Source organism: Neolamprologus multifasciatus, chromosome 4 (genome assembly GCF_963576455.1).
Source record: "Neolamprologus multifasciatus chromosome 4, fNeoMul1.2, whole genome shotgun sequence".
NCBI classification, from domain to species: Eukaryota; Metazoa; Chordata; class Actinopteri; order Cichliformes; family Cichlidae; genus Neolamprologus; species Neolamprologus multifasciatus.
In genome coordinates, this window is record NC_140442.1 from 4,467,399 (window position 1) to 4,490,675 (window position 23,277).

Genomic DNA, 23,277 nt, shown 5'->3' on the forward strand with positions numbered 1-23,277 from the left:
TTTGTTGTTGTTTTCTTTAAAATGGGATTGTTTGGTGTTCTTTCCCATTTTTTGTCATAAGTCATGAGCCAGGTTGTGACATTTATTTGATGTCAGCATGGCTGCCTTCCAGACTGGGCAGAGATGCCAATGCATTTTCTTTCCATCAACGAACTGAGTTAATTGAGCAGATTTGACACAGTTTCTTGAGCTAGTTCAAAACTTGCCCCCTCCCTCTGCTATCAGTGTACCATATTTAGTTCCAAATAATTAATGAAGTAATTATGAAGTAGAATCAAGTAATCTAGAGGTGGCTGTAGAAGTAGGCTGAGTGTAAAGTCTCCCAGTTCATCAGGGCCAGAGTTGGAGATCTGTGACTCTTTGAATGAAGGTCTAACAATATCAGAGAGAAAACAGCACTTTGGACTCTCCATATGATCTTTTCAGCCAATAATGCTGTGGAAATGTTGTGGAGGATTGTGGAGGCTCAGAGCATGCGCATGATGATAAGAGATGTATGGGACATTCACTCTATTGGTCTTGCTGCAAACACCCAGGTAATACAACACTTACCTTTCTACTGTTAAACTGGTTCTAAAAGTAATGCAGGTTCAGTAAAAATGTGTTTTGTGAATTTCTTTTTGTACTTTTCTGTCTTGAGAATTTGTTTACATGTATTATCAGACTGTTTTGATGCTTTGTTGTTTATCAACCTCTGACTCAACCTGGCTGTCACTGCACACATGTGCTTTAATGAGTCAGAGTGGTTTTAATGATTTACTCTGAGTTACTAAATTGTGTTTAACATGGTTAAAACTGTTCAATGTTTTGCAAAAAGACTGATTTATTAAAAAAAGCTTAGGACACTGAGAATGTGGTTCGGAGAATGGGAAGTGTTTTACCATTTCAGATAAACTGTGGCTAAGGAGGATTTGGAGTATATTATTTCAGTAATTCATATTAATTGCAATTTAATGTAAATTACACTTAGCACTAAAAAAAAGTCTAACATTGCTCCTAATGTGATTATGATAATTGCAATTATGAGTGTTTATTAAATAGCATTTATAGGAGAAGAGTCTGGAGTGGGTGAATTGCTTGAAAGTGTGAGTGCACTGCCTTTGCCAGTGTCCAACTTCTTGGTGAATATCTCAAAAAAAGTTGACTTTTTATCTATACATAATGTTTCCTGGTGGGGGAAATGTTTCTTCACTCATCCAAGTGATTTCTCAGTCTAAGCTGACTGCACACTTCCACTTGTTGAACAGTACTTTTGCATAATGACTGAAGTTTCAATCATTATGCAAATTTGAAAATGCTACGTCCTGATGAAGAGAATCAACTTTTTAGGGATTTCCTTACCTGAAGGGCTGAGCATGCATCTAGACTTTTTGGTGAATATCCTTTGAGATCAGGTCAGCAATATGAGAATGCTTTGGACTGTTGAATGATTTTCTTACCAGTTAAATTTCTTTTCAGGTTTATGATTTCCTCCTTATAGTTGTCAGCTGGTGATCAGCTGATCACGGGGCCGGGTTTAAAAGAGAGACGCTACCCACCTGTTCGCCGCTCAGACATCGTTCTCTTCATGTCAGGAGCTCCGAAACCTTGCCGACGTCAGTCTCTGCCTGATTCAGCAACTGTGAGTGTTTTTCCTCTCGATTCTTTTTCTCATCCCGGCTCCGCTCGCTCTCCGTCTGTAACGCCAGTTCCGAAGCCACGCTTCGTGCACTGATCGTTACTAGAATAACTGCGTGTCTGTTCCAACCCATCGCTAGCCTTCGCCGCTTTTGGGTCTAGCCAGCACGCCACACGGGCACGCCGAATTACTGTGTGTAATTCGCCTGATCGTGACAATAGTACTGTTTGCTGACTTAATCTTATCAGTTCTGTCTGTGCCATAGCTAATTATTCTATTTCAAGTAGAGTTGCCTGCATTGGTGATATGAAGTCCTTCATAAGATGCGTGATAGAGAAATTCTACTTCTCTGAACTACAACTGTAAAACCAGTTGTTCAATGTCCGCCATTTACAATAATACATTTACAATAATACATTTACAATAATACATTTTTGATTGGATCAACTTTTTCTTCTGTACTGCTTGTGTTTAGTGTAACACATTTTAACACATTTCTTAATTTGAGAGTCACATTCAAACAGTGCAAATGTGCACTCACGTTGTTTTTGGCACTCGCTTTCTGGTTGGCTCAATAGCATTGAGTCTTAAATACAGGTTTCATTCTGGATGCAGTACTGAAATTTTCAAGCAACAATTCTGATAAGATTTGTTTTTAAATACAGATTCCTATAGTACACTGTTAGACTTTTCGTCTCCACTTTGCGGTAACATACTGGCGTCACTGTTGCCAGGGTCATACCGTGACGCCGTGTTACGGTAGCTTACCGTTTTGCAGGATGATACCATTTTTTTGCTGTTGTGGTATGATACTCTTGGACAAATTATGGTAACGCACCGTAGCTTCTTTTTGTTATGTTGTTATGTCGTAAATTACGTCAACAAAGTAAGATCATACTGTGATTAAGAAATTGGTATACTACCATCAGTGTTGGGGAGTAACGGAATACATGTACCGCCGTTACGTATTTAAAATACAAAATATGAGTAACTGTATTCCGTTACAGTTTAAAAGGGTGGTATTTAGAGTGCAGTTACTTTGTTGAAATAAAGGGATTACACTGCGGTCTTTTCCTGTTTCATATGTTAGGCTATGTCCTCTCTATTTTTTGTAATTCCACACCGGTGGAAACCAAACAAAACACGCATTAAGAGGCTCAAATGCCCGTGTCTCAATCTTGAGTCTCATAATGACGTGAAGAAATATTTTTTTAAATGATTTAATATGAAGGCAATAGCAGAGTGTTACAGGCATAGCCCTAAAGAATGTAGCCTCATGGGCAGTGTAGTCCGTGCTGCAGGGAGAATGGACTGCCATACACGTTATGTATCTATGAGCGAGGGAGGGAGAAAAAGGCGAGTGGAAAAGTAGAGCTGTCATCGAGCAGAAACGGGAGCTGGAAGCATGTAAATATAATAATAACCACTGCAGCCAAAAAAGAGTGTCTGACGAGCCCAGTTGTAAGTAAGCTATTAAGACTCGAGTGTACACAGTGTTCCCGTTTTCCTCCGAAACAATAAGTTCCGCTGGAGCAGCCTTTCAACGCCTCTCTCTGTCTCTCGCCAGCAAAGTTGACCAAGACTTCGGTCTTTTCCTCTAAAGAAGCTGGCGTTTCCCCCTCAGGAAGTTCAACTGGCTGCCAATTAATACAACCATAGCTATCAACAAGGCATCTAACTTTTTTAGAAGGGGTTGCATTACTGTTGGGACTGCAATCTTCCTCATTCCTGGTTCTCTTTGTTTGACGAAGTCTATGTGTTGTATTATCTCGATTAACATGTTCAACTCTAGATTTGATGCTTCTTAGTAGTGAATAATGTCCACAACCCAGTCTTTCTCCCTTTTCAGTAAAATCTGCAAATGTTTGAGGGTATCTGTTTACAATGATTTTAGCAACTTCTTCACAAGATGCACATTTAGGGTTTCTGCAGTCAACTTGCATGTCCTCCACAACAATTCTAACCATACTTCTCCTGTCCTCTGGATGAGCTCTGTCTCCTCTGGTAATTGCATGCAACAGTCGGAGTGGAAATCTTTCCCAAGGAATGCTTGAAGGAACGCATCATCTCGTCTGTTGATCTCCCACTCCTCTTCTCCATTCACTTGTGAACAAGACCTCGATATACCTAAACCACTGCAACATCTGCAATATATAGAAACAGAACCATGAGCTATGTGTGTTGTGCATCTGCTAGGGCAGCTCTCCTGAAAAAAAAAGCACAGTGCATGCCGTTAACAAAACGCCGCAGCAATTTCTTTCACACTGAACAAGTCAGATATCAAACAGACCAAAACAGGGCAATTCGGTCTTACAGGTTAGGAAACCTATTAGCTGAGAGCAGCACATATTCTCCCCATAAAAACTATGAAAATAATCAGTGACAAAACGCAGCTGTGGCAGAGTCAAACAGCCACCGGAACAAGTCTGACTTATTGCCAGTTGTTACCGGAGAGTAACGTATTCTGAATACTGTGATTATTTAATATATCTATCGAAGATGGCGCCGAGTATGGCAGCCTCGTCGCGAGCTCCCCCAAGCAACAGCTGTTTTTTGTGTTTAATTTTACTTTTATTTTATTTTTTCACGAGTAGTACATGTCTCTTTGTGTACGACCGACAAACCTTACTGGACATAAAAGACGGACTTTCTCATCACTTTGCGGAGTTCAAGTTTTGCAACACGGGCCCTCCGTTTGCAGACCCCCCCATTCATCTCACCTGAGACGCCTTTGTTCTCTGACCCTGGAGGCCGCAAATGCCGACGCAGAGGGAGAAGATCTGGCGTTCTGGTTCGACTGAGACGGCGCACTAACAGACCACCGTTACCCAGTTTATTACTGGCTAATGTGCAGTCTCTGGAGAACAAGCTGTGCGAGCTTCGGGCACGGATCTCATTCCAGCGAGAGATGCGGGTCTGCTGCGTGATCTGCCTCACAGAAACCTGGCTATCGGATAAGGTACCGGACTCCGCAATACAACTACCGGGGGTTCTCTGTGCACCGCGCGGACAGGTCACAGGATCTTACTGGGAAAAGCAGAGGCGGTGGTGTGTGTTTCATGATCAAAAACAGCTGGTGTGATTATGCGAACGTGCACCTGGTCAAATCCTTCTGCTCACTGGACCTGGAGTACCTGATGATTAAGTGCCGGCCATTCCGGCTACCGAGGGAATTTACAGCAGTGATTATTACGGCTGTTTACATTCCCCCACGAGCTGACACTGACCGAGCACTCAGGGAACTGTACAGCGCGATCAGCAGTGAGGAAACCGCACACCCAGAGGCGGCATTTATCACGACCGGGGACTTTAACAAGGGAAACCTGAAGAAAGTTTCACCAAAACTCCACCAACACATCCATTTCAACACTCGTGGAGACCGGCTACTTGACCACTGCTACACCTCTTTCCGGGATGCGTACAAAGCCCTCCCCCGCGCCCCATTTGGCCAATCAGATCACCGCTCCATCCTGCTCCTGCCCGCCTACATGCAGAAGCTGAAACAGGAAGCTCTAACCCTGAGGGTGCACAGTTGGTCGGACCAATCGGAGTCTATGCTGCGGGACTGTTTGATCACGCGGACTGGGAAATGTTTCACGTGGCTGCTAATGACATCGATGAGTACACAGACTCAGTCTGCGGATTCATTAGGAAATGCGTGTCATCCCATCCAGAACAATTAAATCCTTCCCAAATCAAAAACCCTGGATTAACAGAGATGTTCGCACGGCACTGGCAGCTCCAGAAGACGATCAAAGCAACCAAACGTGAGTACAGGGACAGGGTGGAACAACAGTTTGACAACCCTCGGAGGATGTGGCAGGGACTAAACACAATCACAGACTTTAGAGGGAAAACCAGCACACCGCAGACCACGGCCTCTCTGTGTGAGGATCTAAACGTATTCTACGCTAGATTCGACACAGCAAACACCATGAAACCGGACGGTGTGCGCACCGCGGATGACGTCAGCGCGCAAACTGTGTCTGAGGAGGATGTGCGAAGGTACTTCAGGAAGGTGAACGCGCGCAAAGCTACTGGTCCAGACAGGATTCCAGGCCGCATCCTCAAGTCATGCTGGCTGGAGTGTTTACACACATCTTCAACCTTTCCCTCTCTCTGTCTGTAGTCCCAGCCTGCTTCAAAATGGCCACCATCGTCCCTGTACCCAAATCCTCCACCATCTCCTGATTGAACGACTGGCGCCTGTAGCCCTGACCCCCATTGTGAGCAAATGCTTCGAGAAGCTGGTCAGGGACTTTGTTTGCTCTTCACTACCCGACTCACTGGACCCTCTACAATTTGCATACCGCCACAACAGGTCCACTGATGATGCCATAGCCCTGACACTACATACTGCCCTGTCACACCTGGAGAAGAGAGACACGCATGTGAGATTACAGGTCAGCATTCAATACCATCGTTCACTCGAAGCTGGACAGGAAACTGCAGGATCTAGGACTGAGCAGCTCCCTCTGCAGTTGGATCCTTAGCTTCCTGTCTGACAGATGCCAAGTGGTCAGACTGGGCAGCATCACCTCATCCCCCATCACACTGAACACTGGTGCACCACAGGGGTGTGTACTGAGCCCTCTCGTGTACTCACTCTACACCTATGTGTAACGCGGTTGAAGGACCAGGGCGCCTGACTGCAGCTATATAGACAATGAGCTTTCAGAAGTAGTCTCGACTATGGAGCCTGAGTGTGCGAAGAAAACACAGGAAACCAAAAGTAGAGCTCAAAAATATATATATATTGTGTTTGTTATGATAAATATAGAGACAGATATACAAAAAAAATATATGTATAATATATCACAAACAAAATAATGCTAACAATACAAAACAGCTTATTATGTTCCAAAAGGAGGTGGGATGAGGTTTAGTCCAGTATGAGATTTGGTTCAGTTCCATGGACCTGTGATAGGTCATGTGACAACAGTTTTTGTAATTCAGTCCATAGGTTTATGATTCCTACCGCAACATAGTGGTGGTCGGGTGGCTCGCCATCCCGCGCTGATCAGGGCTGATCGCGGGGAAAAAAACCTGACCTAAACAAGGTCAAAAACATAAATTATCATTCACAGAAGAAAATGAAACAGCATTCTACTGCTGTGACAAAATAAATACATAACTCCATAAATAACAAAGTCAAGTAATTAATGCCATGTGTCATACAACCATCAATAAACCATCTTCTCTTATAATGAATCTCATTCAAAATACTATTATAGAAAAACATTATCATGGGTCCCATCAAAGTATATCAGCAATAAAGCTAATAAACATTATCCAACATTATCATAACATTATCAAATATATTTACAAAACTCATTTAATCACAGATGTTGCGCAACAGATTCAATAATCTAAATGGATTTTAACTCAATGCAAAATCTCATAGGCCGTTTTGGCATTTCATCAGAAAAGTAACAAAAAACATCCAAAACGGACAAAACTACAGAAATCAAATCACTCGTTCAACTCTAGATACGTTAATTTGAAATTCGGCCATAGTAGAATAAACAAAGACAACAATATTCAATGAATAAAACCAGTAATTCAACTTACTGTCGCTAGCCTAGCATCAGCTTACCGGCATTTTAGGACGTGCGACCGCCGCTCCGCATTTACAGTGATTGCGACCGAACAAAACAAACAAATAACTCACCGTTGAGTCGATTGTGAGGTAGTGTAAAGATGAATGAATCGGCCGGGTTATTGCACGCTGTCAACTAGTATGCAATGTAAAATTTGTCAATATCTGACAAGTACGCCAACCACAGGGACAACAGCAGCCGGGGAAGCAGGGAAGATGCAGCTGATTGACCCGGAAGTTATATGGGGTTCATTCCCGCCACAATAAAGGGACTAGCGGAAGTGGGGACAGAAGTCACCGTGGTTACACTCTCCCCTCCCAATCTCATGGACGTCCTCGTACATGGACTAGGCTGGCAGCGAATGACTGGTTGGCTGGGGTGCGAAGGCATCGTCTCCTCTTCTTCATCGTCTTGAAGAGCGAAGGAGAAGACAGAACTTAACCCATGCAGAAAGGTCTGAACGCTCTTTAACAGAGGCTTACCAGGCTTGATGTACTCCAGCCGATCAGGAGGATTCCTGGCGCGGGTTGAGTGCCTCAAGGGTGGTTCTGCCTCAGGACTGAGAGGTTCTGATTCAGTAGGTGAGTGTTGTGACAAGTTATTCCTGGATGCTTCTGAATCAGCAGACAGACTTTCTTCATCGGGAGAAGTTTCAGCAAGAGTAACTGGCACAGAGCCAGCTTCCAATGTTTCGTTATCAATGACTTGTTCCTCTTCAACAGGTACAAGTATAGGTTCTTCTGAGAGAATAGCGTTCTCTTCCTCTGTAGCCAATACTACAGGGACGTCTGGCTGGTTGATAACTGGAACAGGTTGCGGAGTATTGGGTAAGTCAATGGTTGTTGTGAAGGTAACAGGTTCAGCACAGACAGGAACAGGTAGGTATGAGATGGGTTCTTCTTCGTCATTGTCATCATCATCATCAGCATGTACAGGAGACACAGGTAAGGCAGGCAATTTTCTCTTCTGCTTAGTAAGCATGTCCTTTTCAGAAGGTGGTAAATACCCACAGGGCAGTAGGAGGTCTCGATGTAAAGTTCGCAGGGGCTTGTCTTGGCCTTCGGGTCGAACTGTATACACAGGAAGAGTGCCGGCTTTCTTCACTACAATGTACACAGATGACTCCCATTTATCTGCAAGCTTGTGTTTGCCTCTTAGCCGCACATTCCTTACAAGAACTCTGTCTCCAACATTCAGCTGTGACGCAGTGACATTTTTATCGAATCTGTTTTTGTTACGTTTCATCACCTTTTCTGAGTTTTCGATGGTCAGCTTGTAACTTTCTTCCAGGTGGGACTTTAGTTTTTCCACATATTGTGTGTGGGATGTTGTTCCTTCTTTGGCATGGGGTAGTCCAAAGGCCAAGTCCACCGGTAAGCGAGGTTGGCGGCCAAACATAAGCTCATATGGTGAGAAACCTGTAACATCATTTCTTGTGCAATTGTATGCATGCACCAGGGGTTTTACGAAATCTTTCCAATGAGATTTCTGTTGAGCTGTCAGTGTTCCTAGCATATCCAGTAATGTTCGGTTAAACCGTTCAACAGGATTGCTTCTTGGATGGTATGGAGTGGTTCTTATTTTGTGGATCCCAGCCATTTCACAAAGCTCTCGGATGATTCTGGATTCAAAGTCAGGGCCTTGGTCACTGTGCAAGCGTTCTGGGATACCATAATGCACAAGAAAGTTGTCCCATAAACATATGGCAACAGTCCTGGCTTTCTGGTTTGGTGTTGGCACAGCAATGGCATATTTTGTGAAATGGTCAGTTATGACAAGTATGTCTTTGACTCCACGATCTGGTTCCACAGAGAGAAAATCCATACACACCAGTTCCGTGGGATGAGAGGTTTTGATATTGACCAGAGGTGCGGCTCGTTCAGATGGGGATTTGCGTCTCACGCATCTTTCGCAGTGTCTTATTTTATTGACCACATCACTAGTCATCTTAGGCCAATAAAACCGGGAACGGACCAAGTCCAGCGTTCTGTCAATTCCCATGTGACCCATTTGATCATGTAGGTGGTGTAGTACAACTGGTCGATATTCCTCGGGTAGCACTAGCTGGTATGTGAAGTCACTTCCCACTTGTCTCTTCCTGACGAGAAGGGTGTTATGGAGCTCCAGTTTATTTACTTCTCGCAGTAATAGAGGTAGTCCGGGAAGTTCTTCCCTCAGGAATGGCGGTGGTGACTCTCCTTGCTCGACCTGAGCTATGACATGCCGAATGACAGGGTCAAGGCGTTGTTTGGCTGCAAGGTCAGCTGTTGAGATTTGGGGGAGTACCATGGAGGTGAACTGGATGTCGTCCGTGAAACTGTCAGGCAGACTGTTGACATTGACAGACATGGATAACACCAGAGCAAGATCAGGATCAGTGCTTGAACTGTACACCAGATGACGGTCACAAACTGCGTTGATGGTATGCTGGTCAATAGAGACATGATCTGGTTCATTGAGATATTGCCATGCAAATCTCCAGATTCGCTCACGTTCTTTCTGTGACAGAGGATCATCAGACAATCCACCATGAGGTCGGCGAGACAGACCATCAGCGTCCGAGTTCTGCTTTCCTGCTCTATAGATTAATTTGAAGGTGAAAGTGGACAAAGCTGAAAGCCATCTGTAACCGGTAGCGTCAAGTTTTGCTGATGATAAGAGGTATGTTAATGGGTTGCTGTCGGTCACAACTGTAAACTGAGCACCATAAAGATAGTCGTGGAATTTTTCAGTCACCGCACATTTCAAAGCAAGAAACTCCAATTTGTGGGCGGGATACTTTGACTCACTCTGGGAAAGACCTCTGCTGGCATATGCTACAACTCTGTTTTTTTCCATCCTGCTCTTGATACAGCACCGCACCAAGACCTGTGGCACTGGCATCAGTGTGGAGTGTGTATGGTTTTCTGGGATCAGCAAATGCCAGAACTGGGGCAGAAGTTAGGTTGTCAATAATGGACTCAAAAGCTTGTTGACACATTTGCGTCCATCGTCCTCCAAATGGCTCTTTGGGGTTGAGGTAATTGTCTGGCTTTACTGTTCGTCTCAGTTTCCTCTGGGAAGGTGGATAACCAGCAGTGAGATCATGCAACGGCTTGACAATGGTTGAATATCCCTGGACAAAACGTCTGTAGTACCCAGCAAAACCAAGGAAAGATCTTAATTCCTTCAAGTTTTTCGGCACTGGCCAAGAAGTGAGTGTGGAAATCTTGTCCGGATCAGTTTCAACACCAGCCTGGGACACTACATGGCCCAGATACTTCACAGATGTCTGGAAGAACATGCATTTCTCAAGTGAAAGCTTCAAGCCAAAATCTTTCAGTCTGGTGAGAACGTTCATCAGGCGAGCTTCATGTTCCTCAAGAGTTGGTGCAAAAACAATGAGATCGTCAATGAAAACCAGGACTTCTTTTAGATTTAATTCTCCCATGCATTTTTCCATTAGCCGTTGGAATGTGCTTGGTGCATTGGTAATCCCCTGTGGCATCCGATTAAATTCCCAAAATCCTAATGGGCAGACAAAGGCAGTCTTTGCTTTATCCTTCTCCTCCATTTCAATTTGGTAGTATCCCGACTTGAGGTCTAGCACCGTGAACCACTTTGATCCTGCAAGTGCGGAGAAGGTGTCTTCCAGTTTGGGCAGAGCATAAGCATCTTTGATTGTTTGCAGATTGAGTCTGCGGTAGTCAATACAAAGACGTACACTGCCGTTCTTTTTACGTGCAACCACAATTGGAGAGGCAAATGGGGAGTCTGATTCTCTGATAACGCCAGAGTCAAGAAGTTCCTGCAGGTGTTTCCTTACAGCATCAAGATCTTGAGGGTGAATTGGTCGTGGTCTTTGCTTGAAAGGAGTTGGATCAGACAATTTGATTTGGTGTTTAACTTTGTCGGTCCTGCCAAAATCCAGATCGTGTTTGGCAAATACTTCAGGAATACTGTTGAGTTTATGAACAATGCGTTCTTTCCAGTCTGGAGTCAAAGGGGAATCTCCAAAGTTGTAATTTGGTTGAGATGGAGGTAATGGCTCTGTAGATGGATCTGAATAATGCATGTGTTGCTCTTTGGAAATGACTTCCTGGAAGGCGCTGATTTCTGCAATAATAGCTCGAGCTGGAATATGGATTTCATGGTCAGACTCATTACTTACTACAACAGGCAGAAAACATGGCCGACGTTTAGGTAAGTCCACAAGGCAGGTTTTTACTAGGAGTCCACCAGGCAGAGAACTGGAGGTGGGGTATTCCAGAATAACCGCTTTCTCGCCTTGGAATAGCCTTGTGACCAGGGATCCCTCAAGGACAATGGTTTGGCCGGCAGTAATGGTATGTGGTTGGTCTGATTTCAAGATCACAGGAGCATACTGGTCATCTGAATTCTGGACACGGCGACACTGGAGGATTTTATAAACTGCAATGTAACCGGAACCAGTTGGCAGGAATGACTGCTCAGAGTGGGTATCACAGTGTTTGCTGTCAAGAGTGTTGGTACCAACAAGTATCATTGGGTGTGATTGCTGGACGTCAGGCACGACAAGAGCAAGTGTATCAACATTAATAGATGAACCAAGAAAATCAGCTGGGAACGTCATGTTAATCTCGATGTATCCCAGGTAAGGTACGGCTTGTCCATTTGCTCCTTCTATTTCCAACAGATCATTTAATGGTTTGATTGGATGGTCTGAAAGATAAGTATTATAGAAGAAATAAGGAATGGTAGTAACCTGAGAGCCAGAATCAAGAAGACAGCTGAAATGGTCGCCCTTGATTTGAATTTGTCCTGTGCTTTTGGTCCCCACAAGCCCTTTTGGCAGCAATAGAACTTTCTTGTGGTTTCTGGGACTGTTAGTGCACGCAGCTCCTGTGTGTCCCACCGCAGAAGCTCCTTCTAGTTTAAAGATGAAGTATTTCTAGCATCCCATTCTTGCTGTTTTTTCCTTAATTGGTTCTTTTTCTGTTCAACGAGACAGGGGTTTGCTCTGTTGTTGCAGGTGGAAGAAACATGGCCATCTTCTCCACAGTTAAAACAGTACCATGGCTTGGGTTTGGTATTTGACTGAGGTGAAGAATGACAGGTCTTGTTTTGTCGTGGCTTAAACTTTGACCCGGTTGGACTTTTTCGGGACAAAAGTTGGGACATTTGCTGTTGGAGGGTTTGGAGTTGTTTTTTCATTTCTTTTAGCTCTTCATTGGCTGTAGAGTGCCCACAATAACAAGTATTTTGGGATTGGATGTTGGCTTTTTGTTTTGATGAACCGATGTATTTTTTCATAAGTGACTCCTTAGCAATTTGTCTGTCTTCTTCTGTCCGTAACGACAACAATAAGTCAGAGAAAGGTGGTGGGTTGTCCTTTTGCTGTTCTAATTGTAATTTGGTTAGTATAGTGTTATCCCAACACCCACGACAAAACTGCTTCAGCAGATGTTTATCCATGTCAGCAGCTGCAAGTCCTCCTTGCTTTACAACAGTGCTGAGGGTTAGCTGCAGTCTTTGGAGGTAAGCGGATGGTCGTTCACCTGGATTTTGGAGAATATTTAAATATTGAGCATACAATTCTTCACCATCTTGCACTGTTCCAAAAGCTGAGTCAAGTACACTGAGTATGACTGCAAGCAATGTGTTGGGACTTAGACCTTTAACCAAATCAGCAGCAGGTGACAACAGGCTCTCTATAATACGTCTGGTGACGTATAGAGCTGACAAACTGGGGTCGGCAAGCAGTAGCTCAATTTGGGAACGCCATGATTCAAAATCTGCTTCACTACTTGGCTTAGGAATCCTTCCTGAAAAAGCACGGAGACGTAGTGAAGTTGTGGCGCTTATGTCTGGGTTTCGGACCACATGCTCAACAACAACCCTTTGTATTTGTGGTGGGTTGAGATCATGTGCTGTGAGTGATACTCTTGGAGCTGGTCCAGTCTGGCTCAGACGAGGTCGTGCCCCCTGCTGGTCAGTGGAAACCTGTCTGGCAGGAGGTGAAGACAGTTTCTGCCGCTCCAGTTCCCTTTCTTCTTCCTCTACGCCAATGTCCTCGTCTGCTCCATTTTCCTCATCATATTCACTTTTTCCATCATCACCTGCTCCTGCGTCATGCAAATGTTGACCAATCTGCCCCATTACTGTCTTCAAGACATCTTCAAACCGGTGCCCGCTACGATCAGCAATATGCTTGAGCTCCTTGAGGTAATTGGGAGGGGGACTGCTGCTGTCCTCTGTGGCGGCGTACTCACAGGCCAAAGCTGTGACGCGGAAGACAAGGTCGGCAACAGTTTTAGAACAGTAAGTGTATGGCAGAAGCGGCTCTAGAGTTGTAAAAGCAGTGGTATCCACAAACTCAGCGATCAGGTTTTTAAAGAAGGTACTCGCAGGATCATTTACATAAAAATGACGCTTAAGATTACCATAAGTACGCAAGTAATCAAGTATTTCGTTATCAGCTTTTGTGTTAGACACACCGGAGATCATCACAGACTGTGATATATTTATGCCGGAAAGTGCAACTGAATCCATTTCTGATTTTAAACTAAAACGAAGCAATTACGTAAAGAAAAGTTGTGTTCGTGACCCCAAAATATTCACACACAAAGGCTCCTGGCTGGCTCGCCACTTGCAACGCGGTTGAAGGACCAGGGCGCTTGACTGCAGCTATATAGACAATGAGCTTTCAGAAGTAGTCTCGACTATGGAGCCTGAGTGTGCGAAGAAAACACAGGAAACCAAAAGTAGAGCTCAAAAATATATATATATTGTGTTTGTTATGATAAATATAGAGACAGATATACAAAAAAAATATATGTATAATATATCACAAACAAAATAATGCTAACAATACAAAACAGCTTATTATGTTCCAAAAGGAGGTGGGATGAGGTTTAGTCCAGTATGAGATTTGGTTCAGTTCCATGGACCTGTGATAGGTCATGTGACAACAGTTTTTGTAATTCAGTCCATAGGTTTATGATTCCTACTGCAACATAGCGGTGGTCGGGTGGCTCGCCATCCCGCGCTGATCAGGGCTGATCGCGGGGAAAAAAACCTGACCTAAACAAGGTCAAAAACATAAATTATCATTCACAGAAGAAAATGAAACAGCATTCTACTGCTGTGACAAAATAAATACATAACTCCATAAATAACAAAGTCAAGTAATTAATGCCATGTGTCATACAACCATCAATAAACCATCTTCTCTTATAATGAATCTCATTCAAAATACTATTATAGAAAAACATTATCATGGGTCCCATCAAAGTATATCAGCAATAAAGCTAATAAACATTATCCAACATTATCATAACATTATCAAATATATTTACAAAACTCATTTAATCACAGATGTTGCGCAACAGATTCAATAATCTAAATGGATTTTAACTCAATGCAAAATCTCATAGGCCGTTTTGGCATTTCATCAGAAAAGTAACAAAAAACATCCAAAACGGACAAAACTACAGAAATCAAATCACTCGTTCAACTCTAGATACGTTAATTTGAAATTCGGCCATAGTAGAATAAACAAAGACAACAATATTCAATGAATAAAACCAGTAATTCAACTTACTGTCGCTAGCCTAGCATCAGCTTACCGGCATTTTAGGACGTGCGACCGCCGCTCCGCATTTACAGTGATTGCGACCGAACAAAACAAACAAATAACTCACCGTTGAGTCGATTGTGAGGTAGTGTAAAGATGAATGAATCGGCCGGGTTATTGCACGCTGTCAACTAGTATGCAATGTAAAATTTGTCAATATCTGACAAGTACGCCAACCACAGGGACAACAGCAGCCGGGGAAGCAGGGAAGATGCAGCTGATTGACCCGGAAGTTATATGGGGTTCATTCCCGCCACAATAAAGGGACTAGCGGAAGTGGGGACAGAAGTCACCGTGGTTACATATGACTGCACGGCCACTAACAACTCCAACATCATTGTGAAGTTTGCGGACGACACTACAGTGGTGGGTCTTATCACCAACGGTGATGAGACGGCTTACAGGGAAGAGGTCAACGCCCTGACCCACCGGTGTCAAGACAACCATCTCACCCTCAACGTCGCAAAGACAAAGGAGTTGATAGTGGACTTCCGGAGGTGCAGAGAAGTACACACCCCCATCACCATCAACGGCGCTGCTGTGGAGAGAGTGAGCAGCTTCCGCTTCCTTGGTGTACATCTGGCTGAGGATCTTACGTGGTCAGTACACATAAACAAAACAGTGAAGAAGGCGCAGCAGCGCCTCTTCTTTCTCAGGAGACTGAAAAGATTTGGCATGAGCCCCTGCATCATCAGGACCTTCTATTGCTGTGCCATTGAGAGCATCCTCACTGGATGCGTCACCACCTGGTATGGAAACAGCACCGCTTACAACCACAAAGCTCTCCAGAGAGTAGTGCGGCGCTCTGAACGGATAATTGGAGGTGAGCTTCCCTCCCTCCAAGACATCTACAGGAAGCGGTGCCTGAGGAAAGCGGGGAGGATCATCAAGGACTCCAGTCACCCCAGCCATAAACTGTTCTACGACTACTTCCATCAGGAAGGAGGTTCTGCAGCATCTGGTCCCGAACCAGCAGACTGAGAGACAGCTTTTTCCACCAGGCCATCAGACTGCTGAACACTTCATAGACACCTCACCTTCACTACTGGAACTTCAACATTATGCAATCCACACTGTATATAAATGCCACTTGTTTTGCACAATATCCAACTACCAACCTCTGTATATTTTATATATTTTATTTATTGTTTACTCTATTTAATTTGTAAAATATGTATACACACACACACACACACACATGTATAAAAACATATTTAGTGTACACATCCAGTAATGCATACACTCTTATATTGTACATATATTTATTACTCTCAGATTTAGCCATTCTTATATTTTGCTTGTTTTATGTTATTGTATTTTTTGCACACCTCTGTTGCTTGTGAAGCTCGCACAAGAATTTCACTCGCATGTACTGTACCAGGGTACCTGCACATGTGATGTGACAATAAAAGTGATTTGATTTGATTTATCGTTATGTTTTTTACAACTACATGAATGTACTATTGCTATGTGATTTTTTTACTATTACTGAAGGCCACACGCCATATCAATACTAACTAGATTTTTTCAAAATCTTAATATAAAATGAGTAACAGTATGGTGGACACATAAGGCAAGGCTGCACTTTTTTGCAGTGATCTCGTATAGAAAACTATTTCTGTATCAGTAATATGTTTTCTTTTTCTCTGTTGATAATCATGTGGAACTACTGCACATGATTATTTGCAGCTAGCAGGTTGTTAATGCTATCCATCAAGTCTAAAAACAGTATGTTACAATGTGGAGATAATCTGATCAGATTATATTCTGATTTGTAATTAGGCGTACATGTGCACTATGTTTATTCAGAGAGGTTAAGTTTGTGTTTCTGTCATGGAGGGATTGTGCTCAACTGAATGAAGCTTATTAGACATTATGAAACAGATGATACGTAAAAGCGAATTTTGCCAAAGTGCTTCTTTTTTTAAATTATCTTTTTTTCTTAAAGAAATCTACTACATCATGTGTATTTTTTTTTGTCATGTATAATTTCCATTGCAAATATTAATCACAGTTAAATTAAGAGAGGATGGCAGTAAAAACTCTGGAGGTGTGATGCCATCAAGTACACTGCTGTAGAACGATCGCACTGCGTTCTCGGGAGCACTCCCGTGTAAACTTACAAAGTCTGGACTAGCAAGAACACGAGGACTGGCGTACTTGAGTATTTAGAAATGGCCTAACAGTCTGCAGTCTATGAACTAACGTCAGCTAACGCCAGCTAACAATGTTAGCTTGGTGGCGAGTAGCATTCAGTAATTGTAATAAAAATCACACAGCAATAATACATCAAAGATACTGAGGTTTCGCCCATCCCATTCTTTTTATGAAGTGGTGTTTTAATTTCCAAGTAAGAAAACCATTCATGCCCGTTCACTGCTGGCCCTGTTATTCTGGCTCTGGGTCCATTGTGTAACTGACGCCACCAACATTAACAGGACGCTTACATTAGAGCCTCTTATTGCACGTTTTGTCTGGGTTTCCAGCAATCAAAATCAGAGTATTCCCTTACTCCCCAACACTGCTCACCCAGCATCAATTTGCCATGGGAAAGCCTATCAGGGGTCAAAAAGACCCCCAACAATGTAGCCCCGAGGACCCTGGGACAAACAAACCTCTCCACCATGTGACTCACAGATTTTTCGTTCCTGTGTATATTTTTTATCTGTCTTATGTAGAACCAGTATGGAGCAGATCAGAGATCTTCGTGTTTTCAAGCACAAAAACTACAATTTTCTGGTCGGTCTTACAACTCCAGAGTACATAGACTCTCTTGAGAGTTTTGAAATAAAAGACAGCCATGTCTTCCTTGTCACTTATCCAAAGTCAGGTTGGTGAAAAATCTTACACATTATTTGTATCTGCAGTTTTGTGCTGGCCAGACTGATCCACTGATCATCTCTAATGTTTTCCCCACATCAGGCACTGTATGGGCTCAGCAGATCATCATTTCCATCTACGAACTGGATGGGAATCAGACTAAATATTCAACCAACGAGGAGAGGATGCCGTGGCTGGAGTACAAGAAAGCTGAATACACTCTTCTTCCCTCTCCACGAATCTTCACCTCGCATCTCCCTGAACATATCATGCCTCCAGGAGTGAAAGAGAAGAAGGCAAAAGTCAGTACTTTATAGAAGCTCAATTCTTCTTGAAGAAAGAGGCAGTCTTAAATAGGGCTGTGCAATATGACCAAAATCTCATATCCCGATATAAGAATTCTATCGTCCTGATAACGATATAAATCACAAAAATGTAACATTTTCTGTAAATTCTGTGAATCTTGGGCAGCTCGACTTGCGTGAAGTGTTTCCAGCTGCGCGTCGTGTACCTGGAGTCGAGTGTTTTAACCGATGCATGAAACGATACATTTTTAGACATAAGTTGTAACGGCCGCCGTTTTCTTTGTGAGTATTTATTACACAGCGTGCTGCGGGGAAAAGCCTGCTCTAACGTTTGAGTCTAAGGTTTATTTTTTAGCACCTGGCGGCTCTTTTTTACTTCTCATCCGTAAATAATCTGCTCTTTCACGTGATTCAGGTTATTTTGAAAAGTCTCAACAGGATCTTGAGCTTTATTGTGAAAGGTTTATGTGGAACATAAAGAAGCAGACACGCGATGGTGTTACCGTCGTTGTTGCTAACCACGACGCATAAAAACAGGCGCTTGTCCGTCCGTAGTGTGGTTATATAAAATATAAGAGAAAGAGAGAACTTTAAGAAATTAATATAGCCACTACAGTGAACATCAAAACGATGAAAAAATATTGCCGTAAACAGTTTATTTTGCAACGCCACGAAACAAACGATAGCGTAAAATGAAACGATAGACGTTGTAATGGGGTCATAAATCAAGGAATCTGAGGGTCATTTTTATCATAGACTTCTACACAAACACATGGTTCCAGGTCCAAAAAGCTAGCACTAGCATTTCTTTTATTTCAAGTGATTCTGTGTTTCTATTTCAGTATATTTTTTTTGTCCTTTTCCTTTCTTACGATGAGGTCATTGCAGACTAAGAGGTTCATCAAATCAAGTAGAAATAGGAGAAAAAGAGCTATAAAAAATACAGCCTTTAAAATATATTTAAAAAATATTATTTGAAATCAATTTTTTAAATTATTTTTCTTTTAAACTAATGACTTTCAATTTTTACATTTAAGTAACAAATTGTTCTTTTTTAAAAAAAAATATTTATCAGATCGTGTATTTGATGAGGAATCCAAAGGACAACATGGTGTCTTTTTATCACTTCAGCAAAGCCCTGGCAGACCTGGAAACTCCCGAGAGCTTTGACCAGTTTTTTGAGTGGTACATAACAGGAAACGGTAAGTTTCCTCACTTTCGATCCACATAATGATCAATCAGATAGTGGTTATTATAAACACACTATATCTATTTATTATCTATATCTTTATTCACATAAATGTTTAAGAATTGTCGAGGTAGAATTATTGATAGATTATCATGGACTTTGCACCACAGACTGCAGAAAGAAACAAATAAAACTTTTTATTAGAGTGCGCAAGGCTCAGAGTAACACTTGATAAGCTAGAGATGAACAAATGGCTGCCACTCCTCCCGCTCCTGTGCTTTGAAAAATGTACTATGTAAAGTGTTACCTTTGTTCTAGGCAAGGCAAGGCAAGGCAAGTTTATTTGTATAGCACAATTCAACAACAAGGTGATTCAAAGTGCTTTACAGAGACATTAGAAACAAAAACAAATAAAAAGCATGATTTAAAATTGATTAAAACAAGCAAACAAACTAACAAATTAACAAACAAACAAACAAACAAAACAGTATATAAAATCAAAACAGATAAAATCAGAACAGTAGATAAAATCAGTAATTAAAATGTGAGTTTTGAAATTTAAGCCTAAGTGTGGATTTGGTGCTTTATTCAAATGCAGCTGAGAACAGGTGAGTCTTCAACCTGGATTTAAATAAACTGAGTGTTTCAGCTGATCGGAGGCTTTCTGGGAGTTTGTTCCAGATATAAGGAGCATAAAAGCTGAATGCGGCTTCTCCGTGTCTGGTTCTAGAATATTTTGGAGAAAAATTACTGATTCATTAAAGTTTAAATTCCAAATCCTGGATTCAGAGTTAGTGGATTATGAGAGAGGGTGTTTATTCTGAGTTAATATTTACTGAGTTAATATGACAAATGTGTCAAAACACATTTTTCTTGGCATGCACCAGCAGGAAGGTCATGTGCACTCTATGCCCATGCAGTAATCCATGTTTTAAAAGGTACCGTTTAAAATGTATAAAAAAAAATCTGTTGCTAAACATTTTGTCTTTTCTGTCATGTGATTCATCTCACAGCTCTTGCAGCTCTACATACTTGAAAAACGTTGGTTTCTGTGACCTGAAGGTTTCAGTGTGTGGCAACAGTGGTTCCACTTTAGATTTTGTGGTGCTGTGCTAGTATTTAGCACCAACACCAGTTGTGTGTGTGTGTGTGTGTGTGTGTGTGTGTGGATTGAGCACATTGACAAAATCTGTACTACATTCGGAGGCACACTACCACTGCATGATTAGCATGGGGGACTGATCATGCCTACAGTCATGCTGTAGGTAACTACAGAGCTTACACTTGAGCTCTTCTTGTAACATGTGGGTTGTATGTGAACTCAATTAAGTCAGAATGCCAAATAACTGGATACATTATGCAACTATACAGTGTTTGCGTCATCCTGGTTTGACCACGTCAGGGAGTGGTATTTAAACAGAGACCAGTACAACATCCTCTTCCTGACCTACGAGGAAATGATTTTGGTAAGATGTTTCTTCGCATTTTTGTTGTTCCTAAGGAAACTCAAATAAAATATCTGGCAGAGTTTAAGGTTCTTTTTCTGTTGCGTTCCTGCATTTCTTTCAGGACCTGAAAGGATCAGTGAAGAAGATCTGCAACTTCTTAGGGAAAGACCTGACTGAAGCCGCCATCAGTCAAGTTGTGGAAAAAGCTAAGTTTGAGAACATGAAGAATGACTCGAAAGCAAATTATCAGCATCTTCCACCAGAGACGTTCAGTGGAAAATTCCTGCGCAAAGGTAACATAACAGACCTGCAGCTGCTGTGCAGAAAAATGTGATATCAGGGTATCAGGTGTTGTGTTTTTGTCTTTATTACAGGTCAGATTGGAGACTGGAAGAACACACTGAGTGTTGCACAGAGTGAAAGAGTGGATCAACTCCTTCAGGAGAAACTTGGTGATTTGCCTTTGAAGTTCATCTGGGAATAAGCAGAGCAGCTCTTCAGGGTCTCCCAGGAGTTTTAAAAGCATTAATTTCTGTCATGATATGAGGTAATTAGACGCAGGGTTTCTTCAGCACAAACTGCTTTTATTGAACCGTAGCAGCAGTGTACGTGGCTACATCATTTTCTGAAAAAACATATACACATACAGTGTTCCAGCGACCTCTAGTGGCCGCCCCTCACGGTATCCTTACTAGGATAACATAAACAAATCTCACAACAATTTCATTAATCAGAAAACCATAAAAATGTGTTTTTTCTGCTATTTAAATAATAATAAAAAAAACAACAACAACAAAAGATTAATGTTTGTTCACCCAAGATGAATTCATGTCATGTAGATCATGATTCCAGGAATCAACAACGTTCATTAATAAAATGTTTATCAGTCAACATATCTGACATGCCTGAAACCAGTACACGGTGCTTTGGATTCTCATGATTTCTGAATAGTTACTAACTGTTAATTGTGTTTTTGAATCACATTGCTTTTGAAAGTAGCCTTGACCTTCAAATATAAGAAATTTCTTTACATAAATGTACTTTTGCCATGAAGACAGTCTGACTTTTGGTTTACCCACAAGTGATTTCTCCTCCCATGAGTCAACATTTAAGACAGAAGTATCTCATTTATTTGTGTAAAAGAATCAAAATGAAAGGATCCCTTTTTGGTAAGAAACAAAACATTACAAGAAGAAATTGTGCAATTGCAGTGTAATTTTGGTTAAAGTCTTGTTCAGCATGACAGTCTTCCGTTATTTAATCTGATACAGAATCGAACCTCAGACCTGTAAACAGCATCCACTGAATATCATTTAATTAATATGTGAAATACAGCTTGTTAACACATGATTTATTGCAAGATAATAGTCTATTAAAAAATAATAAAGTGTTGTGGTTTGCAGTGTTTTGTGTTGTTTCACTTTAAATTTGTTTAAAAGGAAGCTGAAAATTTAAATAGTTAAAAGTTGAAATGTAAATAGTTGGTTTTTGTATTATGATTTATTTATTACATTTCATGTGGCGAGTTTGTACATGCTTTGTCTCTAGGGGCCACCGTATATATTTATATATAAACATATATAAATAAAACCACAGTTTATTTTTTTACATTAATAATTCCTTTTGTGCATAATTTTATATTGTTGTTAATAATAAATTAATTAAAGCAACGAAACAACCTGAAGAGCCGGTTGGGAGCCGAAAGAGCCGGCTCTTTTTAGTGAGCCGAGCTGAAAGAGCCGGTTCTCTAAAAAGAGCCGGAAATCCCATCAATACTCTACCGCAGAGAGAGCGAACACCAAGTGACAGCGCCACCAAGAGTCAGTCAAGGATCACCTGCTCTTTCTTCAGGCTGCTTGAGCATCTATACAGCTCTGACCTTTCCCTTCTCGTCCTTCAGTCCTAGAGGCATGAGAACCTGGGAGAGATGTGATCTGAAGAGCTGTGGAGAGGGGTTAGGAGTGTATGCACCCCTGTGAACTGCAGCCATGACATCTTCTGCGAGTTGTTAGAACATTCATTCAGATGCCCGTCCAACTCATAGATAGAAGTGATGATCTGCTGAGCCTTCTGATGGAAACTTAATGAGATATTATATGTAACCAGCGGATCAGTCTGCACGGAATAAAACTGCAAAATAATGGGATGCTACAGAGATTTCTCACTGGCCTGACTTTGTAAAAGACGCAAGTAAGATATTGCTGTTTGTTATTTTAAAACTCTGAAGGGAGTCTATGTACAGTGGTCAGAAAGTTGTAGTTCTTATACCTGCACTGATCTGCTCCATCTTAGTTCTGAATCACACAGATAGATGAGGGGAAGTGACACAGTTTATGCTGTTCTTCACCCCATGTAACAATATTCTATAGGTTCCTTGAGAGGTACTATACTTAATGTTGAAGTGAAGTGTTAATTTATGCTTTACTGTTTTACTAATACTAAAAAATGTGTACATTTGACTTATGCTGTGTCCTGATTACTACATAATAATGACGTTACTGGAAGATTGGTGTGAAAAATGAAGGCTATTCAGATTTAAAACCACAAATGGAGTGATATTAAAAAAACTCTCAAAACCTGACAAACTTGTGTTTGAAACATGCAGTTTTATTCTATATGATAATGAATAATGTGGAGTTTTTTCATCTTTGGATCAGCTTACTTGTGTGAGATGAGTTTCATACAGATAAACTACCTAAATTC

General features: G+C 41.7%; 4 protein-coding genes across 6 annotated transcripts in view; 1 reads left to right on the plus strand and 3 right to left on the minus strand.

Annotated features, from left to right (window-relative positions):
• The window catches only part of LOC146519520 (amine sulfotransferase-like), a 121,016-nt gene that overhangs the window by 91,854 nt on the left and 5,885 nt on the right, over window positions 1-23,277 (minus strand). The gene's annotated exons all lie outside the window — the stretch shown is intronic.
• The window catches only part of LOC146519522 (amine sulfotransferase-like), a 109,994-nt gene that overhangs the window by 85,628 nt on the left and 1,089 nt on the right, over window positions 1-23,277 (minus strand). The gene's annotated exons all lie outside the window — the stretch shown is intronic.
• The window catches only part of LOC146519529 (amine sulfotransferase-like), a 44,855-nt gene that overhangs the window by 16,017 nt on the left and 5,561 nt on the right, over window positions 1-23,277 (minus strand). The window lies entirely within an intron of this gene.
• LOC146519530 (amine sulfotransferase-like) lies at window positions 1,254-21,961 on the plus strand. 2 transcript variants are annotated; one of them, XM_085157658.1, is made up of 8 exons: window positions 1,254-1,621; window positions 17,491-17,642; window positions 17,735-17,934; window positions 19,013-19,139; window positions 20,017-20,064; window positions 20,498-20,592; window positions 20,696-20,867; window positions 20,949-21,961. In XM_085157658.1, the coding sequence occupies exons 2-8, from the start codon at window positions 17,498-17,500 to the stop codon at window positions 21,056-21,058; spliced, it is 897 nt and encodes a 298-aa protein (XP_085013784.1). In that variant the 5' UTR covers window positions 1,254-1,621; window positions 17,491-17,497; the 3' UTR covers window positions 21,059-21,961. The 2 variants fall into 2 exon arrangements, with proteins under 2 accessions (XP_085013784.1, XP_085013785.1); XM_085157659.1 differs by lacking the exon at window positions 20,017-20,064 and having other exon boundaries at window positions 1,259-1,621.

What these genes read in the sequence shown, in the direction of transcription:
- LOC146519530 (XM_085157658.1), top strand. Translation starts at nt 17,498, where the DNA reads ATGGAGCAGATCAGAGATCTTCGTGTTTTCAAGCACAAAAACTACAAT. An exon ending in TGTCACTTATCCAAAGTCAG is followed by an intron (nt 17,643 to 17,734) that starts GTTGGTGAAAAA and finishes TCCCCACATCAG; the next exon opens with GCACTGTATGGGCTCAGCAG. An exon ending in AGTAATCCATGTTTTAAAAG is followed by an intron (nt 20,065 to 20,497) that starts GTACCGTTTAAA and finishes GCAACTATACAG; the next exon opens with TGTTTGCGTCATCCTGGTTT.